The 20,136-nt window shown below is 35.2% G+C and overlaps 1 protein-coding gene across 29 annotated transcripts in view; it reads left to right on the forward strand.

Moving 5' to 3' along the window:
- DCAF6 (DDB1 and CUL4 associated factor 6) overlaps nt 1–20,136 on the forward strand; it is a 184,839-nt gene that overhangs the window by 78,787 nt on the left and 85,916 nt on the right. For all 29 annotated transcript variants that reach the window (XM_060415869.1, XM_004002739.6, XM_027977886.3 and 26 more), the window contains 3 exons: nt 11,148–11,261; nt 13,709–13,844; nt 15,902–16,116. In XM_060415869.1, coding sequence (XP_060271852.1) covers nt 11,151–11,261; nt 13,709–13,844; nt 15,902–16,116 — 462 coding nt within the window. In that variant the 5' untranslated portion in view covers nt 11,148–11,150. The remainder of the gene's footprint in view (nt 1–11,147; nt 11,262–13,708; nt 13,845–15,901; nt 16,117–20,136) is intronic.

Raw genomic sequence — 20,136 nt, forward strand, 5'->3', positions numbered from 1 at the left:
TCTCGAGGATTTTTATTTCAGTTCAATCTCTCAGTCGTGTCCAACTCTTTGTAACCCCATGAACCGCAGCACACCAACCTCCCTGTCCATTACCAACTCCTGGAGTTTATCCCAACTCATGCCCATTGAGTTGGTGATGCCATCCAACCATCTCATCCTCTGTCATCCCCTTCTCCATCTGCCTCCAGTCTTTCCCAGCATCAGGGTATTTCCCAGTGAGTCAGTTCTTTGCATCAGGTGGCCAAAGTATTGGAGTTTCAGCTTCAGCATCAGTCCTTCCAATGAACACCCAGGACTGATCTCTGTTAGGATGAACTGGTTGGATCTCCTTGCAGTCCAAGGCACTCTCAAGAGTCTTCTCCAACACCACAGTTCAAAAGCATCAATTCTTCTGCAGTCAGCTTTCTTTATAGTCCAACTCTCACATCCACACATGACTACTGGAAAAACCATAGCCTTCACTAGGTGGACCTTTTTTCACAAAGTAATGTGTCTGCTTTTTAATATGCTGTCTAGATTGGTCATAACTTTCCTTCCAAGGAGTAAGTGTCTTTTAATTTCATGGCTGCAATCATTGTCTGCAGTGATTTTGGAGCCCGTAAAAATGAAGTGAGCCCCTGTTCCACTGGTTCCCCATCTATTTCCCATGAAGTGATGGGACCAGATGCCATATCTTTGTTTTCTGAATGTTGAGCTTAAGCCAAGTTTTTCACTCTCCTCTTTCACTTTCATCAAGAGGCTCTTTAGTTCTTCTTCAATTTCTGCCATAAGGGTGGTGTCATCTGCATGTCTGAGGTTATTGATATTTCTCCTGGCAATCTTGATTCCATCTTGTGCTTCTTCCAGCCCAGCATTTCTCATGATATACTCTGCATAGAAGTTAAATAAGCAGGGTGACAATATACAGCCTTGACGTACTCCTTTTCCTATTTGGAACCAGTCTGTTGTTCCATCTCCAGGTCTAACTGTTGCTTCCTGACCTGCATACAGGTTTCTTAAGAGGCAGGTCAGGTGGTCTGGTATCAGTATTCATCCATAATATACAGGTCTGTAGTTTCACTTTCTTTTAGTATTTTTGTCTGGATTTTGGTACCATGATCATGCTGTTTTCATAGAATAAGTTTGAAAACATTCCCTCCTCTTCAGTATTTTGGAAGAGTTTGAGAGGACAGGTATAAATTTTTAAATATCAGTTCAGTTCAGTCACTCAGTCACGTGTCCTCTTTGTGACCTCATGGACTGTAGCACACCAGGCTTCCTTGTCCATCACAAACTCCTGGAGCTTACTCAAACTCATGTCTATTGAGTCAGTGATGGCATCCAACCATTTTATCCTCTGTTGTCCCCTTCTCCTCCCACCTTCAGTCTTTTCCAATATTAGGGTCTTTTCCAGTGAGTCAGTTCTTTGTATCAGGTGGCAAAAGTATTGGAGTTTCAGCTTCAGCATGAATCCTTCCAATGAATATTCAAGCCTGATTTCCTTTAGGATGGACTGGTTTTATCTCCTTGCAGTCCAAGGGACTCTCAAGAGTCTTCTCCAGCCCCACAGTTCAAAAGCATCAATTCTTTGGTGCTCAGCCTTCTTAATGGTCCAACTCTCATATCCATACATGACTACTGGAAAAACCATAGCTTTGATTAGACAGAACTTTGTTGGGAAAGTAATGTCTGTCCTTTTTAATATGCTGTCTTGGTTGTTCATAACTTTTCTCCAAGGATCAAGCGTCTTTTAATTTCATGGATTAATGAATTCATACATGGCTGGATGAAGCACAAGCTGGAATCAAGATTGCCAGGAGAAATATCAGTAACCTCAGATATGTAGATGACACCACCTTTATGGCAGAAATAGAAGAAGTACTGAAGAGCCTCTTGATGACAGTGAAGGAGGAGAGTGAAAAGGTCGGCTTAAAACTCAACATTCAGAAAATGAAGATCATGGCATCCGGTCCCATCACTTCATGGCAGATAGATGGGGAAGCAATGGAAACAGTGACAGACTTAATTTTGGAGGGGCTCCAAAATCACTGCAGAAGGTGACTGCAGCCATGAAATTAAAAGACGCTTACTCCTTGGAAGAAAAATTTTTAAATATGCGTAATGTTCTCAAGGCATCTGGTTTGAGCTTTCCTTTCTCCGGATGTTTCTGGTTACTAATTCAGTCTCCTTAGTGTAGTGTTGGTTTATTTGGTTTGTCCCTATGTTTATCTATCTTTTAATTTTGGTAAGCTGTATATTTCTAAAAATTTATTAATTTCTTCTGTCCTTCCAATTGTGGTGTTCATAGTCTCTTAGGATCCTTTTTATTTCTGTGGTATAAGTGTAATATCTCCTCTTTTATTTCTGATTTTTGTTGAATCATATTACTTTTTTCTTGCTATTCTCAGTGAGGGTTTGTTGATTTTGATGCCCTTTAATAAACCTTACTTTTTTTTCCTCTGTATCATTTATTTTTGCTCTAATCTTTATTATTTCCTTTCTCTATTAACTTTGGCTTTAATTTGTTGTTATTTTTCAGTTTTTTGAAGTGTAAAGTTAGGTTGTTGATTTCAGATCTTTTTAAATGTAGATAATTACTATAAACTTCCCCCTTAGTACTGTAACATTTACATTTAAAGTAGTTACTTATAGGAAAATACTCACTCCTAGCATTAATAATTTTTTTTCTGTATGACCTACAAATATTTGTTCACTCTTTTTCTCTCTTGGCTGCTTTCTCTTGTGCTTTATTGTTGTTGTTGCTCTTTCTTTTGTAGTGACATGCTTTAACTCCTTTTTTAGGGGCATCTTTATAGAGTTTTTTCATTGTGTTTTTTATGATTACTGCATGAAACATAGTTACAAAATTTGTCTTGCACTGAGAACAGTTTAACTTAAATCACATACAAAAATTCTGTTCCTTTACATCCTTCCCCCACTTTGTTATCAGTGTCACAAATACCATAAAAGCATAATAACTTTTAATGCTTCTATTTTTAAATTCTATATTCAAATTAAAAGTGATTTTGTACCACCCGTACAATATTACAGATTTCTGTATTTGTTTGTATGTTTACATTTGTGACAGTCTTTATATTACCATATGCTGTGTGTTGCTGTCTAATGTCTTTCACTTCAACTTGAAAGACTTTATTTAGCAGGTCTTGTAAGACAGTCCTTGTGATAACCTTCTATACTTTTTATCTGAGAAGGTCTTTATTTCCCTTTCAGTTGTAGTGGACAGTTTTGGTGGATATAGTATTCTTGGTTTGCAGGTTTTTTCTTTCAGCACTTTTTATCCTACTCCCTTCTGACAGGCAATGTTTCTGTTGAGAAATCCACTGATCTAATGGGAGCTCCTTTATGTAATGGTTCATGTTACTCTTGCAGCTTTCAAGATTAACTCACTTTTGACAAGTAGTTTATAGTGTGTCTTGATTTGGGCCTCTTCGGGTCCATCCTAGTTGAAGTTCCTGAGTTTCTTGAATCTGGATGTTCTTTTTTTCCCTCAGATTTGAGAAGTTTTTGCCCCCCCCCCCTTTTTTTTTTTCAGATAAGCTTGTTAGGTAAAGACAACCAGGACACCGAAAGAGTGTCTAACAGGCTTTTTAATGGCGAAGCGCCCCCGGGCGGGGTTCCTGGACCCGAAGTCTGCGCTGGGACCCTGTTGGGGGTGGTTTTTATACGTTCGTTGTGAGGGGTGGTCAGACTAGATGGATGGGGGTTCAGATAGATCGCCAGGCCGAGGCGTTGCAGGCTGACAGGTCCTTCTGCGTGGCTGGGGTGGAGCGGCTTTAGCTGGTGAAGTATGCTGTCATTGGTCCCCGGGATCTGGGAGGCTCCTTACCCAGCTGGCTGGAGGGAGAGGAGGGACGGCCCATCATGGCCCCCGGGGTCCGGCCTTACAAAGCTCTCCATCCAGTCCCCCCTTTTCCTTCTGAAAATCCCATAGTGGAAATATTTGTCATCTTAGTAATATCCTCTAAGTTCCCTTAGGATTTTTTTACTTTTCTTCATTCTTCTTTTGTTCTTGACTTGGTAATTTCAAATGGCAGTTTTTGAATTTGCTGTTTCTTTTTTCTGCCTGATTGAGCCTGTTGTTGATCCTCCTCTAGTGAATTTAGTTACATTCTTCAACTCTGTCATTTCTGTTTCTCTCATTTTTCCATTTTCTTTCTCCCTGGTAATACTCTCATTTTGTTCATGCATTGTTTTCCTGATTTGTTTAGTTATCTATTTGTATTCCCTTGTAGCATATTGGGGCTTCCCAGGTGGCATTAGTAGTAAAGAACCCATCTGCAAATTCAGGAGACATAAGAAACCTGGGTTCAATCCCTGGGTCAGGAACATCCCCTGGAGAAGGACATGGCAACCCCCTCCAGTATTTTTGCCTGGAGAATCCCATGGACAGAGGAGCCTGGCTGGCTACAATCCATGGGATTGCAGAGTCAGAAATGCCTGAAGCGACCTGGTGCACACACTCGCACGCATATAGCGTATTGAATTTGTGTATTACCATTACTTTCTGTTCTTTTTTAGGTAATTCATACATCTCCATTTTGTTAGGGTCAGTTTCTGGAGATTTACTTTGTTCTGTCGTTTGAGTCATGTTTTCCCATTTCTTCATGTGCTTCTTTGGTGAATTGTCTGTTCAATCTTTTACCCATTTTAAAAAATATGTTTTTATTTCTTTATTTGGCCGCTCTGGGCGATAGTTGTGGCATGCAGGATCTTTTAAGTTGCAGCGGCATGTGACCTCTTAGTTGCAGCATGTAGAATCTAGTTCCCCATTCAGCGATGTATTATTAGGGCAGTGTCTTAGACAGTGGGCCATCAGGGAAGCCCCTTGCCCATTGTTTTAATTCTTATTATTGAACTTTGAGGGGTTTCAAAAGTTTGTTCTGTATATTTTTCAGGCATATGACTTATAATTTTTTTCCTCAGAGTCAGTGGCTAGTCTTTTCATTTTGTTTACACTGTCTTTCACAAAGAAATTTTATAATTTTAAAGAAGTCCAGAACCAGTGTCATGAGTAAAAATCTTTATTTCACCAAATGTCACAATAATTTTCTCCTAAAAGTTCTATAGTTTTATGTTTTCCATTTTGTATTAGTTTTTTTAGTAAAGTCTGAGATCTGCTTTAAGTTCATTATTTTGCATGTGGATATCCAGCTTTCCAACATTGTTTCTTGCCTCTGAACTTTTTTTTTTTGCGTCATTATCATAGGTCATTGACCATATCTATTTTTGTCTCTTTCTGGGCAGTATCTTCTTTTCTTCCCGTGATTCATCACTGTGCTTATACCACCCTGCTTTTATTACTGTAACTTAATATTAACTCTTAAAACCAGGTAGTATAAGTCCTTTCTTCTTTTTTGAAATTGTTTAAGGTATTTTAGATTTTTGTATTTCCACATGACTTTGATAATCAGATTGTCAATTTTTACTACAATTTTTCCAGTGATTTATTTGAATCTATATATCAGTTTAAGAAGCATTGACAAGTGTTAAATCTTCTAATCTATGATTACAGTATATCTCCCTTATTTAGGACTTTAAGTTTACTTGGCAATGTTTTATAATTTTAAGTTTGTGTGTCTTAAGATTTATTCTTAAATATTTCATATTTTTCATATTATTATAAATGGTACTATTTTAAAAATTTCAGTTTCTCATGGTTTTGTTGCTAGTATTTTCATGTTCAATCTTATATTCCCCCTGTTTTACTATATTCACTTACTGGTTCCAATAACTTTTTAGGAAAGAAAATCACATAGAAATTTTCTCCTTAGATGATTATGCCATCTGTGAATATAGAGACACTTTTACTTTTTTTTTCCCCCATCTGAACTTCATTTCTTTTTGTTATTACACTTATTAGAATTTTCAGTTCAATATTGAATAAAAATGGTAAGACTAAACATTCTTCCTGATCTTTGATGTTTCACTGTTAAGTATAACAGCAAGTGTATTTTAGTAATGCTTTTTTATCCAGTTAATTCCTTTCTATTTGTATATTAAACTTACCAGGAATGGATGTTGGATTTTGTCAAATGTTTTTCTCTGCATTATTTGAAGAAAATTATATATTTTTTCTTTTAGTTTCTTAACACAGTGAACTACATTTATTTTTCAAATGTTAATATCAATTTAGCATTCTAGAGATGAACCTCACATAGTCATATTTTATATATTACCCGTTTTCTGTGTTGTTGTGTTTGTTAGAGGTTGTTTTTTTGTGGTTTTTTTTTTGGCAGATGTGTTCCTAAGCACTATATGGTTTTATTGTCAGCATAATGCTGATCCCTTAGAGTAACTTGGAATGTTTGTCCCTTTTCATTTTCCTGAAAGAGTTTTTATAGAATTGGTAGTATTTGTTTCTATACCTTTGGGAACATTTACCAATAAAGCCATCTGATCCTGGATTTTTCTTTGTAGGATGTTCATAACTACATATTTAATTCTTAAAATGAATATTTGGTTATTCAGGCTGTATCTTTATGCTTTAATAGCTTCAGTATTTTATCCATTTTAAGGAACCTGTCTTTTACCTATATTGCCGAATTTGTGGGTATTAGTTGTTCACAATACTCACTATACTTTAAAAAAAAACTTTTTTAAAATTTATTTGTCTGCTGTGCTGTGCTTAGTCACTTAGTCCTGTCCGATGCTTTGCAACCCCATGGATTGTAGCCTGCCAGGCTCTTCTGTCCCTAGGGATTCTCCAAGCAAGACTATGAGTGCCCTCCTCCAGGGGAATCTTCCCCACCCACTGTTTGAACCCAGGTCTCCTGCTTTGCAGGTAGATTGTTTACCAGCTGAGCTACCAGGGAAGCCCAGTCTGTGCTGGGTCTTAATTGTAGCATGTGGGATCTAGCTCACTACTAAGGATTGGACCTGGGCTCCCTGAGTAGGGAGTGTTAGCCATTGGACACCAGGAAAAGTCCCTTTATCTTTTTAACATCTGTAGAATCTATAGTGATACCACCTCCAACATTCTTGATATTGATAGTTTGTCTTCTCTCTCTTTTTATTTTTCTTATCAGCCTGATAAGAGATTCAATTGATTTTAATGATCATCTCTAAGAACCAACTTTGGTTTCCATGATTTTCTCTATTTTCCTTTTTTTTTTTAATCTCTGCTTTTTCCTTTTTTCTCTGTTTACTGTGGTGGGTTTCATTGTTTTTCTTCTAGTTTCTTAAAGTAGAGGCTGAAGTGACTGATTTAAGACCTTTATCCTTTCCAATAGAGGCAATTAGTAAAACAAAATTTCCACTGAGTATCTCTTTGTTGTTTTTAGTTGCTGGGTAGTTTCTTTGTTGTTTTTTAGTTGCTCAATAGTGTCTGACCCTTCATGAACTGTAGCCCACCAGGCTCCTCTGTCCATGGGCTTTTCCAGGCAAGGTTACTACAGTGGGTTGCCATTCCCTCCTCCAGGGTATCTTCCCCACCCAGGGATCGATCAAACCTGCGTCTCCTGCATTGCAGGCGGTTTCTTTACTGCTAAGCCACTGGGGAAATCTGAGTGTTTCCTTCACTTCAGTTCAGTTCAGTCGCTCAGTCATGTCCGACTCTTTGCGACCCCATGAATCGCAGCACGCCAGGCCTCCCTGTCCATCACCAACTCCTGGAGTTCACCCAAACTCACGTCCATCGAGTTGGTGATGCCATCCAGCCATCTCATCCTCTGTCGTCTCCTCCTCCTGCCCCCAGTCCCTCCCAGCATCAGTCTTTTCCAGTGAGTCAGCTCTTCGCATGAGGTGGCCAAAGTACTGGAGTTTCAGCTTTAGCATCATTCCTTCCAAAGAACACCCAGGGCTGATCTCTTTTAGAATGGACTGGTTGGAGTGTTTCCTTAGGTTTCCCTAATGTTGATATACTGAACTTTCATTTCTCTTTTATTAAATGTATTTTCTAATTTCTATTGTGATTTCCTTGATTCATTGCTTATTGAGAAGTGTGTCATTTAGTTTCCAGATACTTGGAAATATTTGAACATTAATTTTTCCCCTTTGGGTTATTGCAGTTGAAGGTGTTTTAATCATTTGTTTAACTGTTTTTGTATGGACTGATTTCTCATGTTTAATTTATAGTTAAATATGTACTTTGCATGATGTGAATCTTTTAAATTTTAATCAGTCTGGTTTTATGTCCCAGAATATAGTCTGTTGGTAAATTTATCTTATGTATTTAAAAAAATGTTTATTTTTTTGTTTGTGGAATGTTCCAGAAATATCAATTATGTCAAAGTGGCTGATAACCATGTTCAGTTCTTCTGTGTAGTTATTGATTTTCTGATCACTTGTTCTATCAATTATTGAAAGATGACTGTTCAGATCTAATATTTTCATATTGTTGATTTCTCCTCTCAGTTCTCAATTTTTGCTTCATATATTTTGAAGATCTGTTTTTAAGTACCTAAACATTCAGTATTTTAATGTTTCTGTTCATGGATTGACTCATTTGTAATTGTAAAATGATTCTCTTTATTCCCGTTATACTCTGCTTTGAAATTTCCTGTTTATATAGCAGATCTGGGACTTCCTGGTGGCTTGGATGGTAAAGAATCTACCTGTAATGCAGGAGACTTGGGCTTGACCCCAGGGTCGGGAAGATCCCCTGATGAAGGGATTGGCTACCCGCTCTAGTATTCTTGCCCGGAGAACTCCACGGACAGAGGAGCCTGGTGGGCTACAGTCCATCGAATCACAGAGTTGGATACTACTGAGCGACGAACACACATACACACGCAGCACATCTAGCTTTCTCATCTTTACAGTTATTGCAATGTTTCTTTCCTCTATCCTTTTACTTTTAGTCTGCCTGTCTGTGGTTTTATATTTCATTCTCATAATCAATTTATATGTTTTTTAATCTAATCTAGCAATGTCTGCTTTTTAATTGGGCTGTATTTAATCATTTACAGTTCATATAATTGATGTAGAAGTTGCTGAATTTAAATTTTGTGTCTTGGTTTTTGTTTTTTCTCTTTTCCTGTTCCATCAATTTTCCCCTCTTCTAGAAGAACTGAGTATTTTTGTGATTCTGCTTTATCTCCTTTGTTGATATATTAGCTGTGATGCTTTGTTGTTGTTTTAGTGTATGCTTTAGGAATTATACATCATAAACTTTATCACAGTGTACCATCAAGTAATATTGTACCACTTCAATATGGTATAAGAATCTTACAACACTCTGCTCCCATTTTTCCTCTCCTAGAAATTCGTTTTTTTTAACCTTTTATTCTTACATATTTTATAAACTCTTTAATACATTGTTAATATTCTTCCTTTAATAGTTAATTATCTTTAAACATATTTTAAAACAAAAAATGTTATATTTACTTACATATTTATCATTTCCAATCTTTTATTCCTTTGCATAGATCCAGATTACTACTGATATTATTTTCTTTTTACATAAAGAATTAAACAAAATGCAGTTATATTGTGCTGGCCTGTTAATGAAAGGGTTTTACAGAAAATTATCCTGTAACAGGATAGTATATAGTATATATTTTAGGCTTTGGGAGCCATATAATCTATCACAACTATTCAAATAGGTCATCAGGAAAACAGACTTGGATAATATGTAAATGACTTGATATGGCTGAGTTTCATATAAACTTTTATAAAAATAGTGATTGATAGGTAAGAGGTATCCTTTGCTAACTTCTGTGTTATTGAATAATCTTTCAGCTTTTTTATTTTTGAAAAAGTCTATTTTATTTTTGTTTTAGAAAGATATTTCCGTGGATATAGAATTCTAGCTTGATAGTTATTTTTCTTTTGCTGCTTTAAAGATGTTACTCCACTCATTTCTGGCAAGAAATTTTCTTAGGTTTAGTCACTGGCTTTATGTAACTTGAGAATAACGTGTTTGTTTATTGTTATTGCTTTAGTATTTTATTTTAAGAATAAATCAACATTTCTATTCTTATTGTCTTTCTGGTTATTTGAGTTCTTTCAAGTATTTAATATGAATTATGCTGCCTTGAACATTGTAGTACACATCTTTAGATGACTTTATAACATTTATTTGTAGTGGAATTGCTGGGTCATAGAAGAAGCATATTACCAACTTCAGTAGATACTAACACATGGTTTTTCAAAGTGATGATACCATTTTACCGTCTCATCAGTGATGTATGAGAGCTCTAGTAGTTCTGTATCCTCAGTGACATTTGATATTACCAAATCCCTTTCGTTTGGTCATTCCAGTGATGTCTAGTGATATTTACTTAGCATTATAATTTGTATTTAGTCCTAATAAATAAAAATCCTAATAAATACCTAATTAATACAAATATAATTTGTATTTCTTTGAAGACTAGTTAATCTAAATACCTTTTTGAGTATACCAAGTTTTAAAACATGGGAACCTACTTTCCATTGTTTAGGGGTGCATAAAAGTCTCTGTGGAATTGCTAAATACCCAATTTGGGTAGTTTCTATTTCTTGGGACAGAGAAGGGTGGAGGGAATATGTTGGATAGGAGGGTACACAGAGCCTCAATTTACAGCCTTATTGCTAAACCAGTAATAGATATAGGAATATCTAAAATGTTTCATTTCTTTAAAAAATTTTAATTTTTTATAAAAAATGCCTAATGTAACATTTGCCATTCCTACCATTTTTAACTGTACACTTCATGAAAATTTAGTACTTTTATGTGGTTATAGAACCATTACCATCGCTCAAAAGTTTTTTGAGAGGTTAATTTGAATGCTTGATTTGGCACTACAGGGTTTTATAATGATTGTCAGAGAAGAAAATTTTATACTTTGTTTCTAAAGCAAGTGTAAATTCATATCCAAAAAACATAAAATTTTGGCTGTTCAAACATAAAAGTTTGTACAGGCTTCCAAGGGTAGGATTTTTCTTGTTATGTTGTAAGGTGTTTATAATTTTAAAGAGTTTTGAATCTGGAGGTACATTAATTTCAAATGAAAGTAAATGAATCACATTAATTCAGCAGTTACGTTTTGCATATATCTATATGTATAGCACTGTTTTGCATTATGGTATGCTGAAGTCATAAATAATTCCAGTAAATGGTTCTTAGTTGCCTTTGCCTTTCATTTTGTAATAATAGCAGTAATATTTTTCAAAGCCATCTGTTTAAATGTTCACTAACATTTCCTGTACAATTACCTTTCTATCTTCAGATTATGACTGTACCTAATGACCCGTATACCTTTCTGTCTTGTGGTGAAGATGGAACTGTTAGGTGGTTTGATACACGCATCAAAACTAGCTGTACGAAAGAAGATTGCAAAGATGTAAGAATCAAGTTTTTATATAAATAATGAAAATAATTAAGATTAAAGTTAAGGTTGGACAGTAAGTTTTCTCTGGGTTATGAGCTTATCGGTAAATTTAAATTTTTTAATTTAAAAAATATTTAATAAATGTATTTTAATTATAAAATAATTAAAATTATTTTATAAATTATTTTTAATTTATTAAATTTGTTCGTAATTAAAATGTTAGTAGTGAAGTTAAGGAATGTATATTAAACTGGGAAATTCAAATACATTTATGAAGATTTATAGAATTGTTCAGTATATGCTATGGCTCTGTAAAAACTTGAAGTATTTTATTTATGTATGGAGGCAGCTTTGGCTTTACCAGTAGCAGTGATAAAAGCATGTAGTAGTTTGATGTCTTCTCTTTTTACCCTGTCCTGTAATTCAAGATTTGTTAATATATCTTTTGTTTTAGACAATTAGGTACCATTTTATCAACATGTTCATTGTTGATTTAGCTCATTTCTCTAAACATAGAGCTTCACTGTCAGTTTTGTATTTTGCGGGGGAGTTGAATAAGAAGTGGATTTATTTAGAGTGTGGGCCGTGTCAGAAGTTGAGAGTGGCCTTAGTTTTGTATTTTTTAAAATGGTATTTTAAACTTGAAAAACACCTGTGAAATCAGTCAGTCTAAGGCCCCAGACTACTAATACTAACCCTAAATGTTACTCAGAGACAGTAGCTTTTGTCTTGGATCGTTTTGGAGTTGTAAATGAAATAAGAAAATACTGCCAGCTGAGATGTATGGCAGAAACCAATACAAATTGTAAAACAGTTATCTTCCAATTAAAAAAAAATTAAGTACTCTAAATACATTTTTCTTGACAATTACCAAAAAAAAAAAAAAATAATACTAGTAACCAGGTTGTTAGTGTTAGTCACTCAGTCGTGTCTGACTCTTTGTGACCCTATGGACTGTAGCCCGCCCTCCAGGATCCTCTGTCCATGGGATGTTCCAGGCAAGAATCCTGGAGTGGGTTGCCGTAATCAGGTTGAGTGTTCGCTAATGAAACTAGTTGTTGTTGTTAACATGCCTTAGGAGAAGAGATTATTTTATACTTCAAAACAGAGAAGAAAAAGAAAAAAATAGAAATAAAAAATTTTTGTTAGTTTTTTTGTTGTATATGTGTACACATATACAACTAGGAGTGTTGAACTGAAGGCAGAAACAAGTTTGAAATAGCTGGTCGTTTATGAGGGGCATTTGGTATGCCTGTTTTTTGTTAAATAATAAGTCCTAAAGTTTGTTAAGTCAGATTCTTTTAAGCAATATTGTACAGTGTAGTTGGATTTAATTTTGTGTTTATAATCAGAAACTTTGTTGTAAAACGAAAGAATAAATAAAACTAATAAGGGCTTCCCTGGTGGCTCAGTGGTAAAGAATCCACCTGATAATACGTGGAAATGTGAGTTTGATCCCTGGGTCAGGAAGATCTCCTGGAGAAGGAAATGGTAACTCATTCCCATATTCTTGCCTGGGAAATCTCATGGACAGAGGAGCTTGGTGGGGTACAGTCCATGGGATCACAAAAGAGTCAGACACTACTTAGTAACTAAAATAGCAACGGTAAAATATTGTTGTATTTTTCCTCAGTAATACTTCTGAAGTCTTTATATGTAAAAGCAAATAGAATATAAAGAAAGCAGGTAAGTAGGGTAATTCTTAAGTACTAAAAATTTAGAATGATGAATGGAATTTGATGAATGAGTTCTTTGTGATAGGAATAAAGTTCTGAGGTCAATAATTAAATACATAAAACAGCATAAATGTAACTTAAAAACTTGGCTTTTCTGAGAGGAGTGAGGGATTAGCTTATAGACAAAAGAGTATATTAACAGAATACCTTAAGACTATATCTTTGGGATGAGAGCCCTTACATTTTCTAATGTTTGTGTAGGGAGAAGTAGTGACATTATCATAAAAAGCCTGTCTTTGACATAGTTTGTATATATGTGTGTATGTACTTTGTTTTTGAACTGGTAAGGAGGAAGATGGTTTTATAAGGTCCTGATTTTTAAAAATCAGGTCATGATACTTTTGTTATATTTTAATAACTAATTAAAATTAAGGTATGATTACCATATAATATAATCAATATACTTACCATAGACAAAGGTGGATTATACCTCTATCTTTACTGTCCAGTGGACCAATAATAGCAGGCATTTTTAATGATATTAATGTAATGACATATTACATAGGAAATATTTGCAGTTTTTAGTATTTTTAAAGATAATGTTCATTTTATTCTTGAGTATGGGAATATTTAGGAAGCCTGTTGTTTTTTCTGCTTCATTGTCATGCTGGCTGAATTAGGATTTCTGAGAAAGATTTTCTTTCCAATTGAAGGGAAAATATTTTAAGTAGATTATTATCTGTTGTACAACTTATGTAACAGATATTCTTTTATCTTTTGTAGGATATTTTAATTAACTGCCGACGTGCTGCCACATCAGTAGCTATTTGTCCACCAATACCATATTATCTTGCTGTTGGTTGTTCTGATAGCTCAGTACGTATATATGATCGGCGAATGCTGGGCACAAGAGCTACAGGTAAAGACTTAGATTAGAGAAAATATGAGACTATCAATTCAAAGGATAAATCTTTTTGACCTGTTAAGATTTTTAAAAGTTCTTTAGTTTGATATAAAATTCAGTATATAGAATTTATTTAAATATTATGGATTATTATAAAAAATAGCATTTCACCAAGTTTTTATGACCCCATCAAGGTGACACTTTTGCAGTTTATCACTTTAGAATGTTGTAGCACTACATGTATTAGTTTCCTGAAGCTGTTGTAACAAATTATTATAAATTGGGTGACTTAAAATAACAAATTTATTCTCTCACATATCTGGAGGCTTAATGTCTGAAATCAAGGTGTTGCAGGGTGGTTTTCTGTTGGAGGCTGTCTGGAAAAATATTTTGCCTGCTTTTTTCTTACATTCTGGAGGTTGCTGACAATCTTTAGCATCCCTTGGCTTTTAAATGTATCAGTTGAATTTCTGCTTCCGTTGACATGCCATTCTCTCCTGTGTGTATGTCTGTCTACATTTCCCCCTCATAAGGACACTAGTTAAGTTGTATTTAAGGTCCACTGTAATCCACTATGACCTCATCTTGATAATTATGACATCTACAAAGACCTTATTTCTAAATAAGATCACATTCTGTGGTTCTTGGTATACATGAAATTTTCAGGGGACACACTTCAGCCCACAACATTTAGCTCTCTTGATTTCTCTTTGCCATCTTTTTAATCAAGAGGATAATAGTAAGCGTGGTGGGGAGAAAAGTTTAGGAAAGAACAATGACTTGTGTGTGTGTATCATATGTTCATGCTTACTTCGTAGCCTAGCTGCTGCTTATTCAGTTGCTAAGTCCTGTCCAACTCTTTGTGACCCCATGGATTGCAGCACACCAGGCTTCTCTGCCCTCCACTATCTCCTGGCGTTTGCGCAAACTCATGTCCATTGAGTCGGTAATGCTATCTAATCATCTCTTGTAGCCTATCTAAAGTACTGTAAATGGTGCTGCAGTACTGAATTTGAATTTGCCTTAAACTCTTATTTGTTCCTTATTTGGTTTGAGATCAAACTACTTCTGAAATATTCACTTCAAAGCCAACTTTTGTTAGGAAGGTCAAGATTTTCTGCCAAGGAATGTCAAGATTTCCTCTCTCTCACAGACACACATACACACCCCATATATATATAAGGATTTATAAATTAAAAGTGGACTTGGTCATAAATTAACAGTGTTTATCTCAATGTTAGTTTATGTCCAGTGAAAATGGACATACAGTATTGAAATGGGAAAACCAGATGGGATCTTTTTTCATTTTTTGCACTGTGATTGAGAAGTCTTACCTATCTGAATGTGCATACTTAATGGGAACGGTAGTAATATAATATGACACTGTAGGCCCAACTATCATATCTCAGTGGATAAGACATGATTGCTGTTTGGGGCAAGGCAAAACCTCAGAGTGCAAGATAATGCAGCTTTGTGGGAATTTAGCATGTCTGGGCCTTCAGAGCACCGAGTGCCAACTGTACCTCTCCGTGTCATGTTACGTTATATTGGTGACTGTCAGAATTAATTAAGATTAAAGTAATATTCCCACTCTGTTATTTTATGAGGAGAATTTCACAGCAATAAAAAATCTTTTAATGATATAAAGTAAAAGATAAATCTTATTAAATAGATACTATACTGTTTTATCTAGTATATTAGTAAATGTCAACTTTCTGATTTACCTTATGAAAATTATATTATCTTAATTTGGAGAATTTTCAAAGATGATTTAGTATGCCTCTAATTATAGACCATTTAAAATTATTAAATAGCTAATATTTTGGGGGAAAAAAAGTATTGACTTAATCTGGAATTCTAGAAAATCATGAATTCTTTTTGGAAGATAATATAACCTTTATGCTGTATTCTTTTTCATTTTGTTACAAAATCTGACTATTGATTACAGAGTCTTTTCCAGAAATAGAATATGATAGCTTGGATTTACTTTGCTACATTAAATACATATCTTATAATTCAAAGTGTTTTTCTTGAAAAACATTATGAATTTTAAACAATTTCTTTTTTATTAGGGAATTATGCAGGCCGAGGAACTACTGGAATGGTTGCTCGTTTTATCCCTTCCCATCTTAATAATAAGTCATGCAGGGTGACATCTCTGTGTTACAGTGAAGATGGTCAAGAGATTCTTGTTAGTTACTCTTCAGATTATATATATCTTTTTGACCCAAAAGATGATACAGCACGAGAACTTAAAACTCCTTCTGCAGAAGAGAGAAGAGAAGAGGTAAATTTACTCAAAGCTATGTTCTTTTATTTGCTTCAGAAAACATTAATTCACTAACTCTTGGGGCATTAATTCAGTAAGTCCTAAATTTGAAGCCTTAAGGGCTTCAAAAAATAGAGTTAGTTTTCACGGCATTTATAGTCTGTGGAGCAAAGACGTGAAACATGCATGAAAGAATGGGAGTAACAAATAAGGAAAAGGTACCCAATGAAAGTATTGTATAATATTTTAAAGAGTAAATGTCTATTAGCAAAATGTTTCTCCAAGTTTATGGATGTATAGCAGCACCAAGAAATAGTAACAGTTCTGACTGTAATTAAACAGTTCTGAAAGGTAATTAAAACAATGTGATGTATAAGCTTCCAAGAAACTTACTGTTTATATTTATGCAAAAAGTATTTACTGTTCACAGGTGGATAGTGGTCCTTCCTCTCTTCTGATTCTGCCTTGGTCACAGTTGTGAGCTAGTGACATTCGCACACAGCACAACACATACACAGAATCAGGAGAGGAGGAGCTTGTTGTCTGTATATGAAGAGTATGTGGCAATAGGTAAAACTCCTGTTGGTAGGTGTATATAAACATTTAGTGCTTTGGAAGTTGATACATTACATTTTATATACATATGTATCTATATGCATACCTATATCTAGCAGGCTCTGAGAGTTGGTGATGGACAGGGAAACCTGCCATGCTGCAGTCATGGGGTTGAAAAGAGTTGGACACAACTGAGTGACTGAACTGAACTGAACTGGTATCTATAGATACCCTTTTCTTCATCAATTTCTAGATACAGATATATTATGTTTTGAAAGATAGGTGAAAGAATTATTGTTCCTAAAATGTCTTTAAAATAGTCAGTCATTTTCTTAGGAAAAGCAGAAAAGTGAAAGTGAAGTTGCTCAGTCGTGTCCGACTCTTTGCGACCCATGGACTGTAGCCTACCAGGCTCCTCAGTCCATGGAATTTTCCAGGCAAGAGTACTGGAGTGGGTTGCCATTTCCTTCTCCAGGGGATCTTCCTAACGCAGGGATCGAACCTGGGGAAAAGCAGAAATCAGAAATAATATGTCATTGACAGTACACAGCAGTAGAATAATGTTTGCCTCTTAAGCTTCTTTTGCCTTGTGTTTTTCACTTTGGGTTTTTTTTTTTTTTTAACATGTCCTGTGTTTAACCATTCTATTCTTTGGATTGTTAATGTCTTTTGAAGTAAACCTTTGCTTTTTATTAATTGTCAGTGACTGTTTAAGTATTGGTTCACCTCTTAATAATAAATACATTTTAAAGGTACTAAAGAAGAACAATGATTTTGTAATTCCTATGAGATGCAAAACTAAATCCAGTTCTTATATTTGCAGGTTGAGAGGGTTATAAAATTAAAAAAAAATCAAGATTACATGTGGCACTGTATTTAACTGAATTAAGAAATTTATGAAGAGAGTATGTTGCTAATGAAAGCTATTTTTGAGATTATAGGTCTGATTGAAAATGTAAAATCTGTTCTGTTGTTACTATGTAATTTCCTCTTGAAAGAATGAGCTGTAGTAATGTTACAGTCAAACTTTGTGAATGTTGTTACATAATGAAAGAGTTGGAAATGCAGGAACATTTTAAGTGAGCCAACTAGCTTTTACGCCATAGAAAACTTAGCCAAAGGATGTTTATATAATCAGAGTGAATGAGGCTGAGTCATGAGCAGTTGTTTTTTTTAACATGTTTTTCTCAGTGTTCTTCTATGAATTAACTAAGTTAAGAAAAATAATTCTGAAAATGGATTAAAAGTATAAAAATTATGCTTATTGTAATAATGAAACAATATACAGGTCTGTCTAGGAAAAGAAATTAATAAACTGTCTTCCTCTTAATATAATTATCTTTTTCAGTGTGTTATGTTAAATTCTTTGTAGTAATGTTCAGACAAGCTCTTCTCAGCTCACCAAATAGTTATTTGGTATCTACTGTACTATCTACTAAACTTGAGAAAATCAAGGCTGACTGTGACAAAGATATGACCTGTCATTCAGGAGTTTGCAAATAAATAGATAAAAGAGTAAGATTTATAAATAAATGTGTGAAAGTTAAAGTAACATAATTATATGTAAGAATTAATGTTCCATATAAATAGACCAAAGACAGAATAATTGTTTTTAATTGGGAGCATAAGAAACTGTTGAGCAGGTTTTTAAAGTATGAATAAAATTTTAATATATGATTTTTTCTTGTGTTTCCATATTTTTATATTTTCTTAATTTGTAGGGGTCTCTTTTCTATATTATTTCCTTTGAGTGAAAGTTGCTCAGTCGTGTCGTGTCCAACTCTTTGTAACCCCATGGACTATACAGTCCCTGGAATTCTCCAGGCCAGAATACTACAGTGGGTAGCCTTTCCCTTCTCCAGGATTATTTCCTATATCCTCTAATAATTTCCCTTTTGCTCCTGCTCCCTTTTTTTTGGCCATGTTGCACAGCATGTGGGGTCTCAGTTCCCCACCAGGGACTGAATCTTGGCTCCCACAGTGAAAGCATGGCGCCCAAGACACTGGACCACCAGGGAGTTCATGTTGCCCTTCTTTATTTACCATATTCTTTTGTCTTATTCAAAAATTTTTTTCCACTTCTCATTTTCTTTTATTTTGGTATTCCTTTTTTTCTTTTTCTTTTTTCTTTCTTTTTCTCCTATATCTTTTTGACACTTTTTTCCCCACCTACCTAGCACATTATTGGACTGCTTTGTTGAATCCCATCTCTCATTTTTTCCTGTTCCTCATGATTTATTCCTAAAAGTCTTACACGTATCCCCAGCTTTTTGAAAGTTTGCTTCTATATAGCTTTGCTTTTACTGGAGACCTGCATCAGTACTTGATTTCACTGACTAAAACATCCAAAGAGGATTTTCACTTTTACAGAAAAGAAAGGTGAAAAGTGAAAACAGCACCTAGTGATTGTTTGCAGTGCGTGCCCTGAGCAGCACGTGGTGCTACCACACCTCTTCCCAGGGAACTACGCTTGGCATTTCAGTGTCAAGCTGCCCTGGCTTTGAGTTGCCCTGGCTTTGAGTTGCCTTTATATCTCAGCATTAAGCTCTGAGTATTAAATTGTATCTGTAAACATCGTGCCTTGTCTTGATTTATTTTGTGCATCAGTTAGCAAGATGTGTCTTAATGTAATTGCTTCTTTGTGTTACTCCATTTTCACTTATGAAGGGTTTCATAGGAACATTCTGCTTTCAGATAGCAGGGGAAACCTGTAACTAAAATGTGTTAGTATTACTTCCCATTCTACTACTAACACTGATCCAAGGCATCAGCACCTCTTCTGGATTATTATGACAGCTTTCTTACTAGGTCCCTGCTTTCATACCACCCTCTCCAATCCTTTAGGTACACAGTAGCCAAAGTAATCTTTTAAAACATAAGTCAAATCATACCACTGTTCTGATTCACACTCCAGAATCGCTCACCACCTCACTCAAAACTGAGGTCCATACAGTGGCTTCAAGATCTTATGTTACTTGGTTCTTGTCACTTCTGTGGCTCTCTCCTTTGTTTGGTCTGCTCTAGCCACATCTCGGAGAGGCAATGGCACCCCACTCCAGTACTCTTGCCTGGAAAATCCCAGGGACGGGGGAGCCTGGTGGGCTGCCATCTATGGGGTCGCACGGAGTCGGACACAACTGAAGCGACTTAGTAGCAGCAGCAGCAGCAGCAGCAGCAGCCACATCTAGTTACTTATTTACTCAGGCAGGCTAAGTGTGCTTCTGCCTTACAGTTTTTGCATTTACTTTGCCTGAAATGACCTCCAGATTATCTGGATTTCTTCTTCCTTTACCTCTTACAGTGCTTTGCACTTGTTTTTCTCTCCATTAGACACTAATATACCACATTGTTAAGAATTATATTCCTTAATTCTCTGGTACTACCTATCTCCCTTTTCTACCTAATTTTATTCTATAACACTTACAACTTTCTCTGTATATTTTACTTGTTTAATTTCACGTATTTTGTAAACTCTGTTACACT

This window comes from Ovis aries, chromosome 1 (genome assembly GCF_016772045.2).
Source record: "Ovis aries strain OAR_USU_Benz2616 breed Rambouillet chromosome 1, ARS-UI_Ramb_v3.0, whole genome shotgun sequence".
Classification (NCBI taxonomy): Eukaryota; Metazoa; Chordata; class Mammalia; order Artiodactyla; family Bovidae; genus Ovis; species Ovis aries.